At 37.9% G+C, this 15,722-nt stretch overlaps 1 protein-coding gene across 5 annotated transcripts in view; it reads right to left on the minus strand.

The window, feature by feature from the left end:
* mgmt (O-6-methylguanine-DNA methyltransferase) overlaps positions 1 to 15,722 on the minus strand; it is a 735,973-nt gene that overhangs the window by 103,448 nt on the left and 616,803 nt on the right. For 4 of the 5 annotated variants that reach the window (XM_072479179.1, XM_072479180.1, XM_072479178.1 and 1 more), the window contains one exon: positions 11,859 to 12,927. The exons of the other annotated variant lie outside the window; for it this stretch is intronic. In XM_072479179.1, the coding sequence (XP_072335280.1) occupies positions 12,757 to 12,927 (171 nt within the window). In that variant the 3' untranslated portion in view covers positions 11,859 to 12,756. Of the gene's footprint in view, positions 1 to 11,858; positions 12,928 to 15,722 lie in introns of those variants that run through there. 5 annotated transcript variants of the gene reach the window in all.

Consider the following 15,722-nt stretch of genomic DNA (forward strand, 5'->3'; position numbering starts at 1 on the left):
GAAAGTGTGGTGGCCCGGTAACTGTTGCTTTCAAAAGGAAATTGGATATGCATCTAAAGAGAAGACACTTGCAGGATGACAGTGAAAAAGCAGGGGAGTGGGGTTAGCTGCCCTTACAAAGAGTTGCCACAGGCACAATGGACTGAATGTGACCATTTGATGATTCTAAGTCATTTTGCACAGGATCCTTTTAGCTAGTGGAGGGTGAAGAAATTTTTATCTGTTCATTTTGGCTGATGTACAAATTCAGATCCCAAACGTGACCGAGCAATCTGCTAATCACTGTCCTCTAGTGTAGCAGATATATTAAGAGGTCATTACAGTAGTAGCACAATAAATACTCCTTTCCACCCATAACCTTTGGCAGGCATACTATTTCATTTGTCTTTATGTCTCTGTTCAGTCTGTCCAGTTGTGGGATAGAAACAGAGCTCAAATTCACTGGTGTTTCCACTGTGCGTCTTTCGTCTTCCAATAAGAACATTCAGCAGAATTTATTTGATAGGCAAAACTCTTCCAGGAAGAATTCTGCTCAAGCTATACATACTTACGGTTTTATTTTGTATCCCTGAAGGAAACATCTGATCACAAATTGATAACTGACCATGCTAATATAAGGTTTGAGTTCCACAGTATAACATTTACAGCCCTCAAAAAAAGGTGTCCTATGAAATAGATATGGGTCAATTACAAGCTCACAATATAAGGAATCATTGAGGCAGAATCACATCACAGCATTCAGTGGAGCACTTTAGAGCATTCTGAAGAGTGGCACTCACTGCTAAGAATTGCGACCCTAGACAAAACGTTAGTAAGTAACACATAAACTGGCACCAATTCTGCATATAGTTGGACCAAGAAATGAATATGCGTTAATATGCAGGTTGGTCAACTCAACTTTAATTAGATTAATTAGAAGAAAGACCAAAGCATGGGTGATCTTAAGTCTGCCAAGATTTGCAATCTTCTTTTCAAGACTGGCCTTACCCCTTCCACTAAGCCTGCTGGTACTTGCCTATTATGGGTGCATGAGAGCGAGAGGCAATAGTTAGCCTGTTGATAGTGTTAATTTATGTCAGAACTAAACTGGAAGTGGATTATCTTTGGAATTACCCCCAGCACTGCAGAAGAGGCTGATCACTGCCTTGCCTTTCTCTTTCATATGGGCCTTTTCTTTTGAGGATCATGAATATTAAATTATGCAGTTCAACCCTCGTTTTAATGAAACATTCATCAAACAATTTAAGATAGTTATTTTAAGATATGCAGGGAGATTTTATTTTTGTGTTTAAATAGACTAAGTATGCCAAGTGCAAATGCACCACAGCTTTGAAATGAACCATATTATCATCTAAAAAGGGTACCAATATGAATTACATCCACTTCTTTTATTGTGCCATATAGTATAAAGTAGAGCACCTCTTTAAATTTATACCAGTTTGTGCATTTTGTCAATTTCTCATCAGAGAACATCCACCATTCAAAAAATGAATACATAACCCAATCCCATATTTTCCTATTTGTTTCAATGCACAAGTCTTTAGAGATTCATCCGATAGAAGTTCTAAATGTGGTGCAAAATATGTTATGGGTGACACAGATCCTAGGAGTATTGAAAATCTATAGTCACATGACACGGTGAAGGTCAGAGGTCATGTGGATTAGCCACTTAAGTACTGCCACAGCAGTATCTCTGGCTTTTATAAGATTTGTCTGTCTCCAAGCAAACTACGTGTGAAATGTATCTGTTGCACCTACAAAAATATGTTTGTCTAATGTAAAAATTTAATAAAAACCCTTAGATTGTATACTTGTATGAGGTGAAGAAGCTGGGCCTCTTTCACATTAAAGAATCTGGACTACTATTGTCGAACAAATAAAATCTATCTATTAACAAAGTGAAATGTTGAAAGAATTTGTAATTGAGAAACAGACAATTAGATGTTTGACCTCACAGAGATTAAACAAAGCAGCTTTCGAAAAACAATGCTACTACTCCATAGCTGGTGTGACTATAACACATTATATTAAATTAAATTAAAAAAAGAACATGCTTAATTGAACAAGATTAAGTACACAATTAATGTGAACAGGATGAGAAGACAGGTTTGTGTCACAGAAACACAATCCTCAGTAGGTAGTAACCAATGAACTAATAAATGTTTACAGCTTAAAAGTGACAACAAAGTTATCCTGGCAAATTCCAGCAGAGCACGTAAAAAGATGTTTCGATCTTTAATAAGTTTCAGGTTTCTTAATTTTTTAAAATAGAAATATTGTATATTGTTCTGTGGGATAGCTGCAGTAGTAATTGGGCTTCGGAAACATCTAATTTGTTCACGATTTCTTAAAATTTATGTATCAGATGACAGTGAAAGAAAACCATAGATTATTAATGGTTTTCATATCCACCATCACAGGGAAACAGCACATTCAGTTTCATTTCAAACATAAAAATCCTCATCCACCACAAGATATTATACAGGGATTACACTATTACTATTGCTGCAAGTTCAGATCAAGGGTGAACAATTTTGAAAAATGTAATAATTGCTTGATAAATGGAAGCAATTTTTTTGCAAGGTAATTGCTTTCAGTGATCAATTGTTGTACAAACACTTTGTACAATGCTAGTAAGTGTTCAACGTCTATTATATCTACTTCCATTCTTGCCTGGAAGGCAACTGTTGGCACATCAGTTGAATGCTTATATCATCATCCTGCTTTAATGAGTGCGACATTAACTTATGTATATTATACTTAACATTAAAAGCGGTTTTAAAATGAGTTTTAATAATCCACCATGGCTAAAACCATACACTGAATTCAGTCCACAATGGTGCTGCCATTTTATCTTTACTATTGTTAAGCATTATTTAAAGAAAAATAATACTGCAGTTCAATGCATCTGCTTTTAAAATATAAACTACATTATAACTGAAGAAAGGTCATCTAAGTAGATTTATTTTGAATTAGAAGCTTCTAATATTTTTACCTTAATACATGTTCTCTAGGGCAGGCCATTAACAATTGCAGAAATGCATTAAGGCGTAGCTGGAGAAGAGCTTAAGATGGTTTTGACACTGCCATATTCCATATAACATTATTAGTCTAACAGACTGCTGCACAAATACACATTTAAAACTAAGTACTGTTTAATGTGTTAAGAAGCTATCATAGATTTTAGGTTTGGCTTTGCACGAACATTATATGCTAGTTTACACAACTGAAGTTGTTTGCAGTCATTTATATCTGGAAATTAAGAGTTTTGCAGGAAAGTTTTCCCGGTTCAATTTTACGTGCCAAAGGGACAAAAACTTTAAATGGAGAAACCTTTCACTCGCTATTCTGCTGGATTCGAGTCAGTAATGTATGAAAAATACATGCTTCACAATTGAAAACAATGTAAGCTAATATTCAAATCGGGTCAGCTATCTACGTTGGCCACACTGAAGAATCTATCCTATAGCCCTGATTTCTATCAATGGGACTAGCAGTATTGAGCTGCCCATTGGGACCTGGCAGTGCAGAAGGTAGATAGGGCCCAAATTGCCAGTGGGACAATCCTTCTCCATAACTTGAATAGACTGCAGGCAAGAGAGGAACTTGCATGGAGAGCTGAAGATCAGAAAATCTGGCAACGCGGCAGCTTTCAAAGCAGGGCCACTATCTATTAAAAAAGGAACCTACGGCAGTGTTAGGAAAGTGAAGAAGCCAGTCATAGTATTAACGTGGAGTCACATGGGCAACATGTCTCCCTTTAATGCTAAGAATGCAAGGATCCCGCTGCAGCAAGTGAATCTAGTTGATGCTGGAAACCACCATCTAGTAAAATCACAGTGGCAAATTGCATGGAGTGAGGTTACCAACCAAGTCAATGCAGTTACCTAAATCCCTTCTACCTGGTTACAGCTGAGGCTGATATAAGTGATGAGAAGTGTGCCTCACCTCTGCACAATTACATTTGGAGTCATCATGACAAACCTAAATGAAGAACTCTAGTGCACACTGGGAGATACCATTTGAAGCATTTCATCCAACACTGTGCTTTGGAATAAAAACAGAAAATGCTGTAAATACTCAGCAGATCACACAGCATCTGCAGAGATAGAAGCAGAGTTTACGTTTCAGTTTGATGACCTTTTGTTAGGCACATTGTTTCAATATGTCAAAGCTGCAAGTCATCTGTTTCTCATAGGAAGAGGGAGAGGGAACTGATCTGGAAGAACAGATTCTTAGGCTTAGCCTTGGTTTCCGAAGAGCTGTCCCCTTGCAGTGTTTCTGTTGTTTTCAACATTGCGTATACTGTGGACTACTACAAGAAGAAGGAACTTTGACTGCTACTTGGATAGTGGCCATGACATGCACAATGATAGTTTAATGCCCAGACGTCACCATAACATTAGTTGAGTTCAAACCCTATTTACACATTAGGGTTGTGAGTCAGGAATTTCAGCATTGTTATAATGAGAACAAATATTTAATGTAAATGAGTCTGATGCATGCAGGTAGTGCAATTTCCTTTTTGTAGCCAAAATCATCTGTTGGGAAATTGGGTGTGCTGTTAATTGGATACACATGGCCATGGGCCTGGTTTTCCGAACCCCATCTGTTGCCTGGAAGGCCCGATGCTGAAAGCAGAGTCTCGGAAAATTTCATCCTATAAATAATTTTTATGCCAAGTCCTCTGGGAGAGACTCACTCTATCCCGTTCAGAGGTTTAACAGGTGGCTACAGCAAATATGCAGCCTTGCATTAGAATTATTTGTTATTTTTTCATTCAAGAGGCCTCAAAACCTTTGCTGATTTCACAGTAACGTTTGCTATTTTTACATGACTTTGTTGGGTATTAAACTGCAAGTCAGTTGCCTGGTGAGAAATCTGAATCCATTTTATCATAATTTCTGCTTTCTGGCATGCAACATTTTTCTTTGAATATGGTTGACTTGAGTTTAGAATATACAAATGAAGACATACAGAATATCTTGGCAACATTTGAAAATTGACCATTTGTAAGAAAGTGCTTGCATAGAGATGTATATATATATATATATATAGATATGACATTAAAAGTTTCAACACCCATATTTTTAAAAAATGATTGTTAACTTTCATGCCCTCCTGTCCCAATTTTCATCCTAAAAGTGCTGACTTGTGCTCTGGCACAGATAGGTAATCTGGACACTTTGATATCTCAACCAAATCATTATTTTACATGAGTACCTTTGCAGTAAGGAATTCTTGGGTTTCCTCAGCTGTTCCTCTTGTCTCCTGCAATAACTCTGGTGAGGTGCCAGCAGACTCAGCGGGAAAGTGCTGGTGTCCTGGTTTCACTGGATCCTTGTCAATTACAAGAGTTTGCCTTTTAAGCGGTTGAGCCACGAGGGCTGGACTATGGCTCAGTCCCCTGATGGCAAAATGTAGAATCAGGGATTTCCCATTCTGAGGTTGGACAGCGAGCTGGGGTAACAGCGGAGAGATCAGTGCTAGAGAGCACTGGCAAGCGAGACTCCAGCACAGCTACTGTGTTTTGGTCCTGAGGCACCTCAGCCTCTCCAAGGGATCACAACCAACCGCACACATGCACTTTCCAGTGCAACTCAATGAATTATGGTAAGGCCAGCAAGAATAGCTTACAATTAACTGTACACCCAAGCTCATGGGTGGGAGAATGGAAAGAAGCCCCCCCCCCCCGCTCTCTGCTTCATTTCCACAAACCCAACTTGGAATACAGCAGTTTTCACTGCATTATTCCCTAGTCCTGGGAGGATGATCAAAAGACAGAACTGTGATCATGATCATACATGAACAAAATTCTGAAGTGACTGCAGTCTTGTAGTATCAATCACGTTAATCTGATTGGAATAAAAACAAATACCTTTGGGAATTATGTGTATTTTGCATCCACAAAGCTAATTACGTTATCTTCATGTTCAATAGGTTGCAGATTTACCCCATTTTGTTTTCAAAACTCGCCTCTCAAAATAAATGTATGTATCATGATCATATATATAAACAGGAACTTATAGGAATTATTTTACATGCATGAAGAACCCAGGTGTTTGTGATTTATGATCGTGGTTTGTCGTGACCGTGAAGCTTCAGAACCAAACAAACACGGGCAGCACGGTAGCACAAGTGGATAGCACTGTGGCTTCACAGCGCCAGGGTCCAAGGTTCGATACCCTGCTGGGTCACTGTCTGTGCGGAGTCTGCACGTTCTCCCCGTGTCAGCGTAGGTTTCCTTCGGGTGCTCCGGTTTCCTCCCACAGTCTAAAGACGTGCAGGTTAGGTGGATTGGCCATGATAAATTGCCCTTAGTGACCAAAAAGGTTAGGAAGGGTTATTGGGTTACGGGGATAGGGTGGAACTGAGGGATTAAATGGGTCGGTGCAGACTCATTGGGCCGAATGGCCTCCTCCTGCACTGTATGCTCTATGTTCTATATTCCATATGTGTGTCTTTTTTCGATGATCCATTAAATGATAATCACCTGCAGTTAGATTTGGTGCTAGATTAATTTTAGTTAGGTATTACTTTCCTGGCCAGAAGATACATCACTTATCACACAGATAGCAAATGGAGGATATTAAGTAAATAGGCAGTGTGTTGCTATTTTTTAAAATCAATATGGGGCGGCCATAATTCATGGTCAGTATAGACATGATCAGGTTGTAAGGTTTTTCTTCCTGCGAAAAGCTTCTGAGATAACTGCATACAGTTTTGGCCTTGTTTGAGGAAAGACATATTTATATTAGAAGGTTTATTAGGTTGATTCCAGCGATGAAGGCATTTTCTTGTGAGGAGAGTTTGAGCCGAGAAGATTGGCCGCTACACTCATTGGCATTTAGAAGAATAAGGAGCGATTCTACAGAAGTAGATAGGATTTTGAGGGGACTTGACAGCTGCTGATAGGATGTTTCCCCTTCTCAGTGAATTTAGGACCAGTGGTCATAGTTTCCAATTAAATGGACACCCATTTAAGCAAAGATGAGAATGAATTTCTCTCTGAGAGATTTGTGAATCTTCGGAATTCATGAGGCAGAGTCATTGAATATATTCAAGGCCAAGACAGACAGATTCTTGAAGTCATTTGATGTTTGGCCACTCTCCAAATTTCCCCATCCCGCCCATGCTGGTGGAAAATCCCAGCCAACGTTTATGTGGAACAGGCAGGAAATTGGGATAAAGGCCAAGGACAAGTCAGCCATAATCTTACTGAATGACGGACCAGCCTCAAGGAGCCATGTGACCTGCTCCTCCTATTTCTTACGTTGAGTTAAAAATTCTATTCACGACTCACTAATAAACATCAGAATTTGGAAATAGGTAGTAGAAAATCATTTTCAAGTTGATTATATTAGTGAATTAATAGTAATAGTAGATCTTACTATGATTAAGCTTCGAGCTTCTTTGTTACTGGTGTTCACTTATATCAGTACAATACATTGTAGCATCTGCAGTTCAGCAGAAGAACAATTATTAAGACTTTCACCTGAATGCATAATAATTCTTAATTTTACTTCTGTAAAATATCAGATAAGGATTGTGAAAATAGCAGCAAGTGACAGACAGCAAAACAGAGCATTGGAAACACACAGTTAGAAAATGTAAACATAAAATGATTGCTGTGTGATTAATAATTTCTGGAATAACATTTAAAATGCAGGCTTAAAGATGATTTTTCAATACAGATAAAAGCGATTTAACAATGTACAGGGGGAAAGAAAAAAATTGGTTCTGGACAATGTTTTTTAAAATTCAGGGATCGAAATAAACATCGGTGAAATCAACAATGATAGGAAAGTGAGTGTTTTTTTAAAAAGAAAGAAAACAGAACACTTTGTAAATACTTTGGCCGAGATCGCTTTTATAGAACTGTACGCGATTGATCTTAATTATCGTTTACATATGATTTTTTCCTCTACATCTTTTAAATTATATTGCATCACATGTAAACTTTAAAGCACAATTAATAATAGCCACTCGTAAATCATTTCAAATGTCAGCATGCCACATGCATTTCAATTTTCACCTTACAGCACAGTGGCCATTTCTTACTTTCTTATCCATTCTCCCACCCTAATATATAGATTCTTGTCTGGTGCAGACCTGAGGGTGATGGAGCCCAGACATGCTCCATCTGTCTGCAGCTGGTGCCACTTGGTCCAGAAGACTTTGGACTACTGCCCTCAGTCACTTAAAGACACATCAGTACCTGCAATTTCTCCACTACTTGGCCTCAACCTAAGTATTTTACTGTCACCTCTACAGTTTCATACAGACCAGGAGCTGTTCTGATGAAACACTTAGCAGACTCTGAAGGAAATGAAAATATGCATCAACATTTAAGCTTCGAAATAACAATTTAGAAAAGTATGTGTTTTTTCTCTCTCAAAGTTGATGCAGTCAGAATAATCGCAAAGACATCACATCATCATCGCGCCCTTATTCATTAACCTATATTTTCACTGCAATCAAATTTATTCAAATAGCAAAGGTTTAAATGCTACTTTTGGGTTCAATGATTCGGTTGCAATTGAATATTTAAACATACTTTGAACACGTTGCAGGGAAGAATTTTTATTTTTGTTTGCTTTGCAATAGTTCAGAAAGTGCACTGCATAATAAGTTGTTGTCACAAAATTATTTTCTCATCACTGGCCTGGTCGGTGTAAAAACCCACTTCACATGTACAGCAATACCATACACATCAAGAGTAACTAACTTAATGTAAATATTGGTGAAGCAGAAAAACTTTTTTTCTGGGGGATTATAATATACTTTCAATATGGTTTTCTTCCCTTTGTGGACTTCCAGCCTGCGCACTTTGGACTTTGGCCACATGCTTCCTAGATCTCATCGAATTTACCGTGCAGGAGGCCATCGGCCCATCAAGTCTGCACCGGCTCTTGGAAAGAGCACCCCACTTAAGCCCACGCATCAACCCTATCCCCGTAACTCAGTAACCCCACCTAACCTTTGGACACTAAGGGCAATTTATCATGGCCAATCCACCTAACTTGCACATCTTTGGACTGTAGGAGGAAACCGGAGCAACCAGAGGAAACCCACGCACACATGGGGAGAACGTGACTCCGGACAGACAGTGACCCAAGCTGGGAATTAAACCTGGGACCCTGGAGCTGTGAAGCAACTGTGCTGACCACTGTGCTACCATGCTGCCCTCAAAAGGTATCTAAAAAGGTATCGTAGAGCCGACTGCCCTGGTCAGGTGGTAGTGGGGTGGTGGTGGGGTGGGGGTGTGGGTGCTGAAGTGAGTTACAAAATCCACCTGTGTTGATTTACTTGACTTGCTCATTCCCACTTGATGCTTCCATTGACGATTCTGCAGGATGTGAGCAGTGTTAGAATTTTCTAAATGAAGGCAGTATTATAATTCTACAAAATACACTTGGCGACGTACATCATTAATATGCTCTGTTACAAAATGCGCTGATATTTTTCGCACTGGCAAAGTGCAGTCACCCTTTAGTTGGATCTGTGGAGCAGCTTAAAGTTAAAAAAACACTCAGATCTTTTTAAACCTCAACACGTAGTCTGTCAACAAACTTAACCCTATCTCAAAATCCAGTATTTCCGTGGTCAAGGGCATCTATTTTATTATAAAGATAACTATGCCAAAACAAATATTATTTTTGAATCTTTCATTATCTTTCCTTCTCAAAATGGTCTAAAACAGCATGTGTTGGTATTAGATGATGCAGAAACAGCTGTCGTGCCTGACTGCACAGTGTCTCAATGTCAGCAGTTCAAAGCACTGGAAGACTGAAGGGGAGGAAATCTGATAGGTCACTGGAACCCAATTCCAAGGCTGAAGGACATTTCTTTCTTTCAACAATTGGACTAACAACATCACCATTAGCTCCTGCACTACTTTGCAGCTTCCCACAAGAGTCAAGTATTTCATAGTGGAAGATCATGCCGAATAATGTTCAGTATTAAAAAAAAATCACAAGGTGAAATCAGCAATAATGGTTGAAGAGGGCAAGCTGGAAGTACACCTAAGTGGCAGTACACATTCGCCTCTCTTTTTAACTAAAACCCCTAGAGGTTCTGGTGTCACAGCACCCTTCATTAATGTTCACTCCAGTCTGCAGCCTGGGCATCATTAGCAATATCAGAAATCAGTAGGTAAAGAAGGGCCATTCTTTATCTTGCTGCCTGACTGCGGCAGGTTGCTCAGCATTAAGCGCAACCACAGTCAAAACAAGAGACTGCATATGAAGAAATGAGTTTGTGACACAATTTGTCTGAAAACATGCAACATAAATCAGTGTATAAATTTTTGCTGAGCTACTCTGTGTTCTAGTTGTAGGTTAAAACAGAAATAATTGAGAGTGGATGCTCTTGTGAGTGTAGTCTGCTTTGTAATGTAATTCCACTAAACTCTACTGCCCTCTATTGGTAAAACGATGCTCAGGGAACCATTATTAACATGTGTGAACCACAATTTGGATGAACTGGGAGAAGACACACTGTCAAGACTGGAAAGTAAATTACATTTTTCAGAGTCAGATATATCTTTTATTTATAGAAACTATTTTAATGAATTATCTTTCATTTATTATTGAAGGAAGACCTTAAATGAATCCCACTAAAAACTGAAATATCAATATCAAGTAGGCCACGTTACAAATAAGGAAATTGAAGATATCTATTTTTATGACTTTTACGCACAGAATAATGCGGAGCTAAAAAAAAAACCCTGTAAAACAGTAATATAAGGACAAGTCACTCCAAGTCATTGATTACACATTCAACATCCTTAAAGTACGACGCACAACACATCCATGGTGTAAGTAGATGACTTATAATGATTTACTCAGAGACACTTTATTTTTCATGCTTTGACTGATGATGGTGTTTGTGAGAAAACACATTTATACTATATTATGTAGTTATTTCAATTGGCTATTCATTCGCTTGTGTCCTATGTATTTATACAATCCAGTCCTCTTAAAACCAAACATGGTTACTAAGGCTACACACCATTACAAGAGAAACAGCAAACTGAATGGGCCGAATGGCCTCCTTCTGCACTGTAAATTCTATGATTCTATTGAATATCTGATAAATGTATAACCTTGCATGTTACATGAAAAAGTGAAAAGCCATGCTCTTTTCTATCCCATATATGTGTTCCCACATGCGGTATTATAGCATAGGTATCTTGTTCTGATATGATTTAAAGGCTATCACGTTTGATCTGTGTAACAACCTGAAATCCTATTGTATCAATTGTGTGGCAGTCCCAATGTAGTATGTAATTTATCTGTCCCCTTATATCTTCACTGCAACTTCAAAGTTCTTAAGGAAGAGGTACTTGTTTGCGAAAATGTGTGGCAGCTTGCGACCTTTCCCTGATTATTCTGCAATTAATCACATTTGCCACAATTTGTGATTATGCAACACAAGTTTTTTCCCCCAAATAACATTGTCCAGTTGTGTGCATTTTTTAAAAAAAATCCCTTTTTTATGCATTCAGAATAAACTAATTATCACATCCTTGCATGTGCTCATGTTGACTAACACTGAGAACAAATGGGAGCATGAAAGGGCAGGAAAATGCATCTTCCCCCGGGCAGGATAACTGTCGCTACTCAAACAACGTCTACACCAGTGAGAGCTCCCTCTCTGCAATCTAATCATCTAACCAATAAAATAATTTCCATGGGAAAAGAACCTATAGGACAACTGTAAACTAAAACACACAAATTATTAACCTGATTCCATGAATGAAAGAGTGCAGGCGCCAAAAAACATTACTAACCAAGATATGGTTTTGGTCTGTGATTCAGCCTGTCCCTGGAATATCAGTGAAAATAAACCATGAATATAATTGAAGTAATTTTTATTCTTGATCATTAAACATATACAATCTTTGCCTTTCTTCAGCTTCAAGCAGCCTGTTTCTGTGCCAAAATTCAATAATCACATGTAGTTTTCAAGAAATACACAACTCAAGAGAAACTTTTAACAGTCTCTTCAATTGCTGCAAAAGGATTCCACTGCTAAAAGCACACAAACACAATGCAGAAGTTTCCCATGAGACTTGAAACGTACATTTCAAATTGGGAAAAAAAACCTGTTGTAATGATTAAAGCTGTGACAAACTTTTTAAAATTGGCATCAAGCAAAAAAACTGTTTCCCTTTCAATGTTTTTGTGACCATTTTTTGCGAAAAGTGTTTATGAAAAATATTATTTCAGTAGCTCAGACATCAAAGAGGACAGGACACTCATTTGGTTGAGGTACAGTTTTCCATGCTGGACAAATACAATGCAGTGCAAGAATAAATAGGTGTGAGCTGAAGCATCAGGATTTTAGTTTGCTCCCAGTAACACGCAGGCTCCAGATTGTCAGCTGTCCCCTCTGTGAGCCAGATGCTTCCTTAGAGGGGCAGTTGCACCTAACATTTGCCATGCCCCTCCCACTCCCTTATCCTTGCTTTAATGGGCATTAAAAATAGAACAAAAAAGCCTGTAGATGGGAACAACATACATACACAACATGCACAGATCTCTGTACTCATTCTTCTGTAAAATGTAAAAACAAGAAAGGCTACCGTCCCTCAGGATAGATCCAGGCTTTTTAATATAGTAGTGGTGCCACCACGCATCTGACTCTCAAGTTTCTTTTATCTTTTTAAGTCACTCAAATATTTACAAATTCCCTAAATAATAGTGGATGTGTTAAGAGCTTGTTTTATTCTGAATATTGTTGGCGTACATTCTAGCTGTGTGGCAGGATTGGACAAGGTCCCTGAGATGTGTTTCGGTTCTCTTTCAGAAGCTTCTCATGTGTCAGTAGCCATTGTTTGAGGTGATTTCCTCTTCCTCCCATATAATTACCAATCTGTCCATTGCTGCAGATCACTCTGTGACAGGGCACAATAATTGGCACCTGAGATTAATGTAAAAAAAAAATAATTATACATCTGTTAAATTTCACTTATTAAAAATATCACCTCAAAGCTATAAAACTACCTCACAGAATTTAGCACAGCTGAAACAAGAATAAAGTCCATATTGGGAATAAGGGATATTTAGCTGTGAATTATATAAAGCTGTAGTCTAATTAGGTGACATCATAAACTGCGAGAGGATAGTAAGAGCAGTTTAAAAAAATCACAAATTACAGTGTTGAATTTGTTCCCTCATATAGGTTCATGCTTTGTTCAGTATGTTGGTTTTATTACTGTTTGAGATGTATTTTTACTGGTAGCATCTGACTATGCAGTGACTCCTCAAAGAGTGATGTTGCTCACCATGGCAAGAATATTAATAGATTGCCAATATTTGTCATAACCTACAAGTGCTGCATGTAGCCATTTACCAGATAACCAGCAATGGTCATAATCCATTAGTGCAATTCAAAGTGTTAGAAATATCAGAAAATTATATAATTAATAAATTAGTTATGATATTTATCACATCTGACATTTTAACTGTGCAGTAAGTTGCATAAAACGTTAACAGTCTATTAGGAGAGTCTGATAGTTCATTTCTGATAAAGTTTGTAAAACTTGGAATCGAGTTTTACAACTTGGAATTGAGTTTTATCTGAATAGCTTAATTCAGAAAATAATAATAATCTTTATTATTGTTATAAGTAGGCTTACATTAACACTGCAATGAAGTTACTGTGAAAATACAGTCTTTTCAGATTCAATACATCCCCAATATTGCTTCTAACTAAACTTGTAAATAATCTGGCAGATGTCATAATAACAACCAGGAGCAAAATGAAACTTATATGCAATTTTGGAATACAACATTTGTTCGTCATTTGCAAGTATATGCGGCTGAATGCAGAGAGTACCTGGAGTTTTAAAATATTTAATTAATTGACAGAGGCAGCTAAAACGTGCCTCAATATGACTGGGCATCATTTAATTCAAGTTGTGTTATGCCTTGTTATGTTAAAAATAAGATTTAATACTCCTTTAGTGATGTTAAACAATATTGTAAAATACCAATTGTGCAGGCCACAACATTGTCTTAAGGTTTGGAAGGCATAAATATTGTCTAAATTATCATCTCTAAAATCATAATGATTAATGAATTAGCAATTAGACAGTTGCTGCAAATAAATATTTTAGCAAACAGACAAGGCATGGGTAAATATAAAACAGCAGATAGATAGCACAGGTTTACTCTCCCAGTGTGGTTTGTTTCACACTGAACACAGAATTGGAGTTTCAATACTCTCAGAATACTCTCCTCAATCACACCACACACCGCCCCCCACCCCGCCCCATCATCAGCAGCTCCTTGGTGTACTGCCATTTTATGTGCTATATAGAGCTGCAGCATATATCTCCTATGTTCTACAAATTTCATAGACTGGCGTGAGACTGAATGAGATAGTTGTGATATTGCTACCTGAAGTGCAGGTGTGATATTTCGTATTTGAAATACGGCCACACATGTGAACATTTCAGCTTTGTCAAAAGGACATTTATAGTAAAGTTAGCATTCGCATTGGAAACACATTGCTGTGTTCTGATTAGTTTCAGGAAATCAACTCATTGGATTTGGAACAGATTTGGAACAAAAACATTTCCCTTTACCCCTACCCTTTCAGCTGCTTGTACCAGTCATTTACCTTGATCACATCACACAGGTTAAGTAAAATGATACATGTTCATCAAAACCCATTTTTTACATTTTGTAAATGTACGAGGTGTGGAAGGGCATGTGTTATTTTGCATATGCGCAGTATATTTTAAATTCATTTTTTTTGTGGTAAATGTAAAGCAGAGACATAGAACATAGAACATAGAACAATACAGCGCAGTACAGGCCCTTCGGCCCACGATGTTGCACCGAAACAAAAGACAAATCTGTTGCGCTGGCATGTGAATCAACCCCAGCAGTGTTGAAGTAGCTGTGAAAGGAGCAGTTATGTTTTACATATGCTGGATTCAGACATGCAGCATGTATGCCCATTGTGATTACAATTTCAAACTAATTTTCAGCTTGTACGAAGGTTTGAAGTTGGTCACGTGTGGCTAATCAGCCTCCGACAGTACAACAGCAACAACACCTCAAAAGTACTTCACTGGCTCCAAAGTGCGATGGGAAGTATTTAAATCATGAAAGGGGCTGTATAGATGCTATTCTCCCTGAAAAAGTGTGGACATTTTGGCAAATTTCAGATGTTAATTTTCCCGATGGATATTGAATTCATCACAAACACAGCCTGATGTCAAATAATATCCGATTTAGGTTAAATAATTATTCTGAAGTTTTGATTGATTCATCTTGTGGGGATAGCGAGAAACTTTGCAAATTTGTTTCTTCAAGAAGGTGAAATGAATTGGGTAGGATTCATGACAGCTGGCTTATTTGGAAGTCGGAAAGAATGGGTTTGATGGGCTGAATGTTTTTCTTCCCGATCTCTGCTTTCTTAAGGCTTTAACCACATGTGTTTATAATGGTAAGGCTCAAGCAGGAGAGAGATTAGATTTTCAAAATGCAGCTGAATATATATAATATATATCTGTAAATTCCTTACAATGAAACTGGATGCAGTAAATCTCAGAAGATGGAAAAACATTCGAATCTCCCAAATTTGCTCACTGTGATCATTGAATGGCACAATGTTATTTTTATAATGATGGAACTACAGGGTTGTGGTAAAAAAAATTGAACATTCATATTCCTTTGTTTTACCATAAAGAGTAGCAGAATGCA

Source organism: Scyliorhinus torazame, chromosome 16 (genome assembly GCF_047496885.1).
Source record: "Scyliorhinus torazame isolate Kashiwa2021f chromosome 16, sScyTor2.1, whole genome shotgun sequence".
NCBI classification, from domain to species: Eukaryota; Metazoa; Chordata; class Chondrichthyes; order Carcharhiniformes; family Scyliorhinidae; genus Scyliorhinus; species Scyliorhinus torazame.